Below are 12,064 nucleotides of genomic sequence, written 5' to 3' on the forward strand. Positions count from 1 at the left end.
ACACACACACACACACACACATACACGCACACATATACACACACAGACACACACACTTAATGATCCTGTCTGTGTGTGTGTCTCTGTGTGTCTCTGTGTGTGTGTGTGTGTCTGTGTGTGTGTGTGTGTGTGTCTGTGTGTGTGTGTGTGTGTGTGTGTGTGTGTGTGTGTGTCTCTGGTGTGTGTGTGTGTGTGTGTGTGTGTAGATGCAGCAGAGGAGGACGCTGGGTAAACTCCCTCTTCAGGCGAACTTCTACCCGATGAGCACCGCGGCGTTCCTGCAGGACTCGGGGTCTCGTCTGACCCTGCTGGGGGCCCAGAGCCAGGCGGTCGCAGGACTCAGACCAGGTAACACTCAGACCAGGACCAGGTAACGCTCAGACCAGGTAACACTCAGACCAGGTAACACTCAGACCAGGACCAGGTAACGCTCAGACCAGGTAACACTCAGACCAGGTAACACTCAGACCAGGACCAGGTAACACTCAGACCAGGACCAGGTAACGCTCAGACCAGGTAACACTCAGACCAGGTAACACTCAGACCGGTAAAACTCAGACCGGTAAACACTCAGACCAGGTAACACTCAGACCAGGTAACACTCAGACCAGGACCAGGTAACGCTCAGACCAGGTAACACTCAGACCAGGACCAGGTAACGCTCAGACCAGGTAACACTCAGACCAGGTAACACTCAGACCAGGACAGGTAACGCTCAACCAGGTAACACTCAGACCAGGACCAGTAACGCTCAGACCAGGTAACACTCAGACCAGGTAACACTCAGACCAGGACCAGGTAACGCTCAGACCAGGTAACACTCAGACTAGGTAACACTCAGACCAGGTAACACTCAGACCAGGTAACACTCAGACCAGGTAACACTCAGACCAGGTAACACTCAAACCTGGTAATAATAAATATATATATATATATATATATATATATATATATATATATTATTACATTATAATATACACTATATATCCGGAGAGACTGCCAGAGAGTCTCAGGTTTAATATAAATTGCCGAGGCCCCAGGACGCTTCCCTGAGGAACTCCACGCTGTTTTCACCAGAAAACCAGATGATCTGCACACTGACGTGGACTGTATGTCTCTAGACTTCCTCTGACTGTAACCTGTGACCTCTGACCTCCCAACCTGCTCAGGTGTGACTAACCTCTGCCCTGGTCCCTGTGACCTCTGACCTGTGACCACTGACCTAGTCCCTGTGCCTTCTGACCTCTGCCCTGTGACCTCTGACGTGTGACCTCTGACCCGGTCCCTGGTCCCTGGTCCCAGGTCCCAGGTCCCTCTGACCTCTTTCCTGGTCTCTGTGACCTCTGACCTGTGCCCTCTGACCTCTGACCTGTGCCCTCTGACCTCTGACCTGTGCCCTCCTCCCTGGTCCCTGGTCCCTGGTCCCTGTGCCCTCCTCCCTGGTCCCTGGTCCCTGTGCCCTCCTCCCTGGTTCCTCTGACCTCTGACCTGGTCCCTGTGCCCTCTGACCTGGTCCCTCTGACCTCCTCCCTGGTCCCTGCTCCCTGTAGGTGAGCTGGAGCTGGTGCTGGACCGGCGGCTGCAGCAGGACGATAACCGCGGCCTCGGCCAGGGCGTCACCGACAACAAGCTGACCGCCAGCCACTTCCTGCTGCTGCTGGAGGACCGCAGGGGGGGGGCGAGGGTAGGAGGGGCGGCTGCAGGGGCGGGGCTTATAGGGGTGGGTTGGGGTTATGGGGCGGGTTTTATATGGGACGGAGGTAAGGGGTGTTGTGTGTGTGTGTGTATATGTGTGTGTGTGTGTGTGTGTGTGGGTATTGGTGTGGGTGTGTGTGTGTGTGTGTGTATAGTGTGTGTGTGTGTGTGTGTGTGTGTATGTGTGTGTGTGTATATGTGGTGTGTGTGTGTGTGTGTGTGTATGTGTCTCTGTGTGTGTGTGTGTGTGTATATGTGTGTGTGTGTGTGTGTGTGTGTATATGTGTCTCTGTGTGTGTGTGTGTGTGTGTGTGTGGGTTTGTGTTGTGTGTGTGTGTGTGTGTGTTTGTATATGTGTGTGTGTGTGTGGTGTGTGTGTGTGTGGGGTGTCTGTGTATGTGTGTGTGTGTGTGTGTATGTGTGTTTGTATATGTGTGTGTGTGTGTGTGTGTTGTATATGTGTGTGTGTGTGTGTGTGTGGTGTGTGTGTGTGTGTGTGTGTGTGTGTGTGTGTGTCTGTGTCTGTGTGTGTGTGTGTGTGTGTGTGTGAGTGTGAGTGTGTGTGTGTGTGTGTGTGTGTGTGTCCAGATTTTCTTAGTATTTCCTGTGTTGTGTGTGACAGGAAGTGGGCGGGGGCCTCAGTAGAACACTGTCTCTGCTCGCCCACCTGACCTCGCTCTCCCTCCTCCACCCCCCCATCACCATGGTTGCCCCGAGCGACAGCCGGCTGCCCGAGCTCCGCCCCTTCCTGCCGCTCCGCTCCTCGCTGCCGTGTGACGTTCACCTGCTGAACCTCCGGACGCTGGAGGACGCTCAGGTAACACCTGGTCACCACGGTAACACCTGGAGACCACGCTCACATGCTGACCTGGTTACCACGGTAACACCTGGTTTGTGTTGAACAGGAAGCAGATAATCCGTCACAGGAAGTGGCTCTCCTCCTCCACAGGAAGGGCTTCGACTGTAGCTCCGCCCCCGAGCGCAACTGCAGTGCACGTGGAGCGTGCACGAGGAGGTGAACACACACACACACCACACCACACACACCACACACACACACACACTGAGACACACACACACACACACACACACAGACACACACACTGAGACACACACACACACACACACACACTGAGACACCACACACACACACACACACAGAGACACACACACAGACACCACACACACACACACACACACACACACTGAGACACACACACACACACACACCACACACACACACTGAGACACACAGACACACACACACACACACACTGAGACACACACACACACACAAACTGAGACACACACACACACACACACACTGAGACACACACACACACACACCACACTGAGACACACACACACACACACACACACACACACACCACACACACTGAGACACACACACACACACACTGAGACACACACACACACACACACACACACTGAGACACACACACACACACACACACACTGAGACACACAGACACACACACACACACACACACACACACACACTGAGAAACACACTCACACACACTGAGACACCACACACACACTGAGACACACACACACACACACACACACACACTGAGACACACACACACACACTCACACACACTGAGACACACACACACTCACACACTGAGACACACACACTCACACACACACACACTGAGACACACACACACACACTCACACACACACAGACACACACTGAGACACACACACACACACTCACACACTGAGACACACACACACACACACACACACACTGAGACACACACACACCACACTCACACACACACACACACACTGAGACACACACACACACACTCACACACACTGAGACACACACACACACCCACACACACACTGAGACACACACACACACACACACACACACACACACACTGAGACACCCCACACACACACACACACACACTGAGACACACAGACACACACACACACCACACTGAGACACACACACACACACACACTGAGACACACACACAACACACACACACTGAGACACACAACACACACACACACACACAACTGAGACACACACACATACACACACACACACTGAGACACACACACACACACACACACACTGAGACACACAGACACACACACACACACACACACAAACTGAGACACACACTCACACACACTGAGACACACACACACACACACACACACTGAGACACACACACACAACACACTCACACACACTGAGACACACACACACTCACACACACTGAGACACACACACACACACACACACACACACACTGAGACACACACACACACACACCCACACACACACAGACACACACTGAGACACACACACACACACACACACACACACACACTCACACACACACACACACACACTGAGACACACACACACACACTCACACACACTGAGACACACACACACACACTGAGACACACACACACACTGTATGCATAAATATATACACAGTATAGAATATAATATAATATAATATATATAATATAATGTATTATATATATATATTTATTATACTATAATGTATATAATGTATATAATATAATAAATAATATTGTATATAATGTATATAATATAATAGATAATAATGTAATATAATAAATAATATAATATAATGTATATAATGTATATAATATAGTAATAATAATGTAATATATACTGTATTTTGTGTTCCAGGTGGATCTGGACTCCCTCTTCTCTCCGCTCCGGTTCAGGTCTCTCCGGCGTTCAGGTCTCACTCTGCTGCGAGACCACGATGAGCCGGAGTCCGCCCGGCAACAGACGACGCCGCGCATCACTCGCCTGCGACCAATGGAAATCAGCGCTTTCCGCGCAGAAATCAACTGAAAAACAAGATTTCAAAAACATATTGTTGTGTTTAAAAAATATGTTTTTATATATATATATATATATATATATATATATATATATATAAATATATATATATTGTTCTAAGATAAATGACACAATGAGAGCCAATCAGAATCCACCCTCAGAAACCATACACAGGGTCATTAGATGAGAGCCAATCAGAATCCACCCTCAGAAACCACACACAGGGTAATTAGATGAGAGCCAATCAGAATCCACCCTCAGAAACCACACACAGGGTCATTAGATGAGAGCCAATCAGAATCCCTTCATTTATTGTATGTGAAGGAGAAATACACCGATGACATCTCTAAATATATTAAAAATAATTAAAAATATATAAAAATTATAATGTAGATTATGCTGTTACATGTCATTGGGCCTTTTTTAGTGGCTATACCTGTATACTGCGTATATCTGTGTATACCTGCGTATACCTGTGTATACTGCGTGTACCTGCGTATACTGCGTGTACCTGCGTGTACTGTGTGTACTGCGTGTACCTGAGTATACTGCATGTACCTGCATGTACTGTGTGTACTGCGTGTACCTGAGTATACTGCGTGTACCTGCGTGTACCTGAGTATACTGCGTGTACCTGCGTGTACTGTGTGTACTGCGTGTACCTGAGTATACTGCGTGTACCTGCGTGTACCTGCGTGTACCTGAGTATACTGCGTGTACCTGCGTGTACTGTGTGTACTGCGTGTACTGTGTGTACTGTGTGTACCTGAGTATACTGCGTGTACCTCCGTGTACCTGCGTGTACTGCGTGTACCTGCGTGTACTGCGTGTACCTCCGTGTACCTGCGTGTACCTGCGTGTACCTGCGTGTACTGCGTGTACCTGAGTATACTGCGTGTACCTCCGTGTACCTGCGTGTACTGCGTGTACCTGAGTATACTGCGTGTACCTGCGTGTACCTGAGTATACTGCGTGTACCTGCGTGTACTGTGTGTACTGCGTGTACCTGAGTATACTGCGTGTACCTCCGTGTACCTGCGTGTACTGCGTGTACCTGAGTATACTGCGTGTACCTCCGTGTACCTGCGTGTACTGCGTGTACCTGAGTATACTGCGTGTACCTCCGTGTACCTGCGTATACTGCGTGTACCTGCGTGTACCTGCGTGTACTGCGTGTACCTGAGTATACTGCGTGTACCTGCGTGTACTGTGTGTACTGCGTGTACCTGAGTATACTGCGTGTACCTCCGTGTACCTGCGTGTACTGCGTGTACCTGCGTGTACCTGCGTGTACTGCGTGTACCTGAGTATACTGCGTGTACCTCCGTGTACCTGCGTGTACTGCGTGTACCTGCGTGTACTGCGTGTACCTCCGTGTACCTGCGTGTACTGCGTGTACCTGCGTGTACCTGCGTGTACCTGAGTATCACATTCAGAGACTACAGAGAGATAAGCAGCTGTTGGAAAATATGAATTATTGGTCGTAAACATCTGATATTTTTAGCAGGTTAATGCTAATGCATTAGCTGTAGCATTAGCTAATTAGTTAATGCCCTTCCAGGTTTCATTAGCTAGCTCGGGTTAGCTGTAGCATTAGCTAGCTCAGGTAAGCTGTAGCATTGGCTAGCTCAGGTAAGCTGTAGCATTAGCTAGCTCGGGTTAGCTGTATCATTATCTAAGTCATGTGAGCTGTACCATTAGCTAGCTCAGGTAAGCTGTAGCATTGGCTAGCTCAGGTAAGCTGTAGCATTAGCTAGCTCGGGTTAGCTGTATCATTATCTAAGTCATGTGAGCTGTACCATTAGCTAGCTCAGGTTAGCTGTAGCATTAGCTAGCTCAGGTTAGCTGTAGCATTAGCTAGCTCATGTTAGCTGTAGCATTAGCTAGCTCATGTTAGCTGTAGCATTAGCTAGCTCATGTTTGCTGTCACTACTTTTGAACACTGAATGTGACGTGTTGCTACGGCAACAAAAAGTGACCAAAGTTGAATGTTTTTAACGTGAGAGATTGTGTTACTGCGGTTTGATACAGAATGATGCATTTTGGGTAATCGGGTCAGCGGGTCATTGATTAATGATTGTTTTGTAATTGTTTTGCTGTGAAAAGGAAAGTTTTGGGAAACTATGAAATCATCTTTATTTTTAGAAATTCTACATTTTATATTGAATTCTTTATTAAGTTTTACTGCTGAAAGTTATGTAATGTATTAAATGTTTTATCTGTTTATTGTGGGGAAAATGTCTGGTTTTAATACAAAATAAATTATCTTTAATTTTGCTTTTGTTCATTTATTCTAACAGCTGATTGAGGTCAGTACAAGGTCTCAGAAATCGTAGAATATTTATTTATTTTAACGTTTTTTTGCGTTATGTGTGCTGCGACCATTATGGGATGGATCCCTACAGAGATACCTTTTAGTTAAAGAGTAAGATGCTTTTAGTTTAACATGAAACAGAAATCACCATCACCAAACCCACCAGAGTCCATGTAAATAATCACTACTTTTAGCGTGTATAGAGCAGCATATCTCCACCAGACTCCAGGTAAATAATCACTACTTTTAGCGTGTATAGAGCAGATCTCCACGACTCATGTAAAACTCACTACTTTAGTGTATAGAGCAGCATATCTCCACCAGACTCCATGTAAATAATCACTACTTTTAGCGTGTATAGAGCAGCATATCTCACCAGACTCCTTGTAAATAATCACTATTTAGCGTGTATAGAGCAGCATATCTCCACCAGACTCCATGTAAATAATCACTACTTTTAGCGTGTATAGAGCAGCATATCTCCACCAGACTCCATGTAAATAATCTCTACTTTTAGCGTGTGTAGAGCAGCATATCTCCAAGACTCCATGTAAATAATCTCTACTTTTAGCGTGGTAGAGCAGCATATCTCACCAGACTCCATGTAAATAATCTCTACTTTTAGCGTGTGTAGAGCAGCATATCTCCACCAGACTCCATGTAAATAATCACTATTTAGCGTGTATAGCGCATATCTCCACAGACTCCATGTAAATAATCACTACTTTGCGGGTATAGAGCAGCATATCTCCACCAGACTCCATGTAAATAATCACTACTTTAGCGTGTATAGAGCAGCAATCTCACCAGACTCCTTGTAAATAATCACTACTTTTAGCGTGTATAGAGCAGCATTCTCCACCAGACTCCATGTAAATAATCACTACTTTAGCGTGTATAGAGCAGCATCTCACCAGACTCCATGTAAATAATCACTACTTTTAGCGTGTATAGAGCAGCATATCTCCACCAGACTCCATGTAAATAATCACTACTTTTAGTGATCTGTGTGTGTGTGTGTGTGTGTGTGTGTGTCTGTGTGTGTCTGTGTGTCTGTGTGTGTATATAATGTCCTTTTCACCATATTTACCCTATCCCCCCCCCCAAGTGTAATAGCATGGCCTCCTGGTCCCTGTCCTGGTCCCTGTCCCGGTCCCCAGACGTCCTTCAGAGACATCAGAACGGTGTCCATGGCAACGGTCTGTTGACCAGTTATCAGACTGTGTAATATTTAACTTTATGTATAACTTTATTGTTCTTTACAACACACTTGGTTGGCTGATCCTGATATCAGACCGTTGCCATGGACACCGTTCTGATGACTCTGGACAGCTATCAATCTGCTGAAAGACGTCCGGGTAATTTATCAGCTCCTGTCCTCTAGTCCGTCTTCATAACCTGTCCACAATCTCTCATTTATTGTTCTTTATCTTTCTCTCATCATGTGGTTTCAGAGAAATGACTCTGAAGTTGTTCCTTATAGCTGAGAGGACAGAGAGAGAGAGGACAGACAGAGAGAGAGGACAGAGAGAGAGAGGACAGAGAGAGAGAGAGAGACAGAGAGAGAGAGAGGACAGACAGAGAGAGAGGACAGAGAGAGAGGACAGACAGAGAGAGAGGACAGAGAGAGAGAGAGGACAGAGAGAGAGAGGACAGAGAGAGAGAGAGGACAGAGAGAGAGAGGACAGACAGAGAGAGGACAGACAGAGAGAGAGAGACAGAGAGAGAGGACAGACAGAGAGAGGACAGAGAGAGAGAGAGGACAGAGAGAGAGAGGGGACAGAGAGAGAGAGGACAGACAGAGAGAGGACAGAGAGAGAGAGACAGAGAGAGAGGACAGACAGAGAGAGAGGACAGAGAGAGAGAGAGGACAGACAGAAAGAGAGGACAGAGAGAGAGGACAGAGAGAGAGAGAGGACAGACAGAGAGAGAGAGGACAGAGATAGAGGACAGAGAGAGAGAGAGGACAGAGAGAGAGAGAGGACAGAGAGAGAGAGAGAGAGAGAGGACAGAGAAAGAGAGAGGACAGAGAAAGAGAGAGGACAGAGAGAGAGAGAGAGAGAGAGAGAGGACAGAGAGAGAGAGAGGACACTGGAGACTGAGCGCGCTCAGAGCTGCTTCACCTCCATCAGGTAAGAACCTCTAAAGGTCTTCATCCCACAGAGAAGTCACGCAGGAACATCTGCTTCACTTCTAGAGCTAAACTCACCGTTTACTGTGATCATTCCTTCATATTTTCATCTTATGTTTCTAAACTCCGACCTCCAGTAGATCGGAGGTCTGTAGCCTGCCGACCTCCAGTAGATCGGAGGTCTGTAACCTGCCGACCTCAGAGGTCTGTAACCTGCCGACCTCCAGTAGATCGGAGGTCTGTAACCTGCCGACCTCCAGTAGATCAGAGGTCTGTAACCTGCCGACCTCAGAGGTCTGTAACCTGCCGACCTCCAGTAGATCGGAGGTCTGTAACCTGCCGACCTCCAGTAGATCGGAGGTCTGTAACCTGCCGACCTCAGAGGTCTGTAACCTGCCGACCTCCAGTAGATCGGAGGTCTGTAACCTGCCGACCTCAGAGGTCTGTAACCTGCCGACCTCCAGTAGATCGGAGGTCTGTAACCTGCCGACCTCCAGTAGATCGGAGGTCTGTAACCTGCCGACCTCCAGTAGATCGGAGGTCTGCAACCTGCCGACCTCCAGTAGATCGGAGGTCTGTAACCTGCCGACCTCCAGTAGATCGGAGGTCTGTAACCTGCAGACCTCCAGTAGATCGGAGGTCTGTAACCTGCCGACCTCCAGTAGATCGGAGGTCTTCAACCTGCCGACCTCCAGTAGATCGGAGGTCTTCAACCTGCCGACCTCCAGTAGATCGGAGGTCTGTAACCTGCCGACCTCCAGTAGATCGGAGGTCTGTAGCCTGCCGACCTCCAGTAGATCAGAGGTCTGTAACCTGTCAACCTCAGAGGTCTGTAACCTGCCGACCTCTAGTAGATCGGAGGTCTGTAACCTGCCGACCTCCAGTAGATCAGAGGTCTGTAACCTGCCGACCTCCAGTAGATCGGAGGTCTTCAACCTGCCGACCTCCAGTAGATCGGAGGTCTGTAACCTGCCGACCTCCAGTAGATCGGAGGTCTGCAACCTGCCGACCTCCAGTAGATCGGAGGTCTGCAACCTGCCGACCTCCAGTAGATCGGAGGTCTTCAACCTGCCGACCTCCAGTAGATCGGAGGTCTGTAACCTGCCGACCTCCAGTAGATCGGAGGTCTGTAACCTGCCGACCTCCAGTAGATCGGAGGTCTGTAACTTGCCGACCTCAGAGGTCTGTAACCTGCCGACCTCCAGTAGATCGGAGGTCTGTAACTTGCCGACCTCAGAGGTCTGTAACCTGCCGACCTCCAGTAGATCGGAGGTCTGTAACTTGCCGACCTCAGAAGTCTGTAACCTGCCGACCTCCAGTAGATCGGAGGTCTGCAACCCGCCAACCTCCAGTAGATCGGAGGTCTGCAACCCGCCGACCTCCAGTAGATCAGAGGTCTTCAACCTGCCGACCTCCAGTAGATCGGAGGTCTGCAACCCGCCGACCTCCAGTAGATCAGAGGTCTTCAACCTGCCGACCTCCAGTAGATCGGAGGTCTGTAACTTGCCGACCTCAGAGGTCTGTAACCTGCCGACCTCCAGTAGATCGGAGGTCTTCAACCTGCCGACCTCCAGTAGATCGGAGGTCTGTAACCTGCCGACCTCAGAGGTCTGTAGCCTGCCGACCTCCAGTAGATCAGAGGTCTGTAACCTGCCGACCTCAGAGGTCTGTAACCTGCCGACCTCCAGTAGATCGGAGGTCTTCAACCTGCCGACCTCCAGTAGATCGGAGGTCTGTAACCTGCCGACCTCCAGTAGATCGGAGGTCTTCAACCTGCCGACCTCCAGTAGATCAGAGGTCTGTAACCTGCCGACCTCAGAGGTCTGTAGCCTGCCGACCTCCAGTAGATCGGAGGTCTGTAACCTGCCGACCTCCAGTAGATCGGAGGTCTGTAACCTGCCGACCTCCAGTAGATCGGAGGTCTGTAACCTGCCGACCTCAGAGGTCTGTAGCCTGCCGACCTCCAGTAGATCGGAGGTCTGCAACCTGCCGACCTCCAGTAGATCGGAGGTCTGTAACCTGCCGACCTCCAGTAGATCGGAGGTCTGTAACCTGCCGACCTCAGAGGTCTGTAACCTAAATGAATGTATGAATTAATATTTATTTAAATAGCATTTCAATTTCCTTCCAATGTTATTGTTAACGTGGCAGGTCTCATGTGATTCTAACATTCTCCATTTAGGAGTTGTTAACGTGTGTTTAGTTAGGCTCTATGTAGCCTATGACATAACCAAGGTCATGTCTATGTGGGCTCTAGTCTGGGCCGTGTCTACGTAGGCTCTAGTCTGGGTCATGTCTATGTGGGCTCCTGCCTGGGCCGTGTCTACGTAGGCTCTAGTCTGGGCCGTGTCTACGTAGGCTCTAGTCTGGCCCGTGTCTACGTAGGCTCTAGTCTGGGCCGTGTCTACGTAGGCTCTAGTCTGGGCCGTGTCTACGTAGGCTCTAGTCTGGGCCGTGTCTACTAGGCTCTAGTCTGGGCCGTGTCTACGTAGGCTCTAGTCTGGGCCGTGTCTACGTAGGCTCTAGTCTGGGCCGTGTCTACTAGGCTCTAGTCTGGGCCTTGTCTACGTAGGCTCTAGTCTGGGCCGTGTCTACATAGGCTCTAGTCTGGGCCGTGTCTACGTAGGCTCTAGTCTGAGCCATGTCTACTAGGCTCTAGTCTGGGCCGTGTCTACGTAGGCTCTAGTCTGGGCCGTGTCTACGTAGGCTCTAGTCTGGGCCGTGTCTACGTAGGCTCTAGTCTGGGCCGTGTCTACGTAGGCTCTAGTCTGGGCCGTGTCTACGTAGGCTCTAGTCTGGGCCGTGTCTACGTAGGCTCTAGTCTGAGCCATGTCTACTAGGCTCTAGTCTGGGCCGTGTCTACGTAGGCTCTAGTCTGGGCCGTGTCTACGTAGGCTCTAGTCTGGCCCATGTCTACGTAGGCTCTAGTCTGGGCCGTGTCTACGTAGGCTCTAGTCTGGGCCGTGTCACGTAGGCCTAGTCTGGGCTGTGTCTACGTAGGCTCTAGTCTGGGCCGTGTCTACGTAGGCTCTAGTCCTGGGCCGTGTCT

At 49.4% G+C, this 12,064-nt stretch overlaps 1 protein-coding gene across 4 annotated transcripts; it reads left to right on the forward strand.

The window, feature by feature from the left end:
• Nucleotides 1-210: 210 nt before the first annotated feature.
• Nucleotides 211-6,846, forward strand: LOC116679507 (alpha-mannosidase 2x). 4 transcript variants are annotated; one of them, XM_032509168.1, is made up of 7 exons: nt 211-348; nt 1,551-1,684; nt 2,318-2,512; nt 2,601-2,710; nt 4,412-6,228; nt 6,281-6,332; nt 6,385-6,846. In XM_032509168.1, exons 1-5 carry the CDS (start codon nt 261-263, stop codon nt 4,668-4,670), a joined length of 786 nt encoding a protein of 261 aa, XP_032365059.1. In that variant the 5' UTR covers nt 211-260; the 3' UTR covers nt 4,671-6,228; nt 6,281-6,332; nt 6,385-6,846. The 4 variants fall into 4 exon arrangements, 3 of the variants coding, with proteins under 3 accessions (XP_032365059.1, XP_032365058.1, XP_032365060.1); XM_032509167.1 differs by lacking the exon at nt 6,281-6,332 and having other exon boundaries at nt 4,412-6,202; XM_032509169.1 differs by lacking the exon at nt 6,281-6,332 and having other exon boundaries at nt 4,412-6,176.
• The last annotated feature ends 5,218 nt before the right edge of the window (nt 6,847-12,064 follow it).

This window comes from Etheostoma spectabile, unplaced genomic scaffold (genome assembly GCF_008692095.1).
Source record: "Etheostoma spectabile isolate EspeVRDwgs_2016 unplaced genomic scaffold, UIUC_Espe_1.0 scaffold00016356, whole genome shotgun sequence".
Classification (NCBI taxonomy): Eukaryota; Metazoa; Chordata; class Actinopteri; order Perciformes; family Percidae; genus Etheostoma; species Etheostoma spectabile.

Bases quoted from the DNA above. Each gene is read 5' to 3' on its own strand.
- LOC116679507 (XM_032509168.1), top strand. From the start codon at position 261: ATGAGCACCGCGGCGTTCCTGCAGGACTCGGGGTCTCGTCTGACCCTG. The intron at 2,513-2,600 runs GTAACACCTGGT...TGTGTTGAACAG, and splicing joins GGACGCTGGAGGACGCTCAG to GAAGCAGATAATCCGTCACA. The intron at 2,711-4,411 runs GTGAACACACAC...TTTGTGTTCCAG, and splicing joins CGTGGAGCGTGCACGAGGAG to GTGGATCTGGACTCCCTCTT.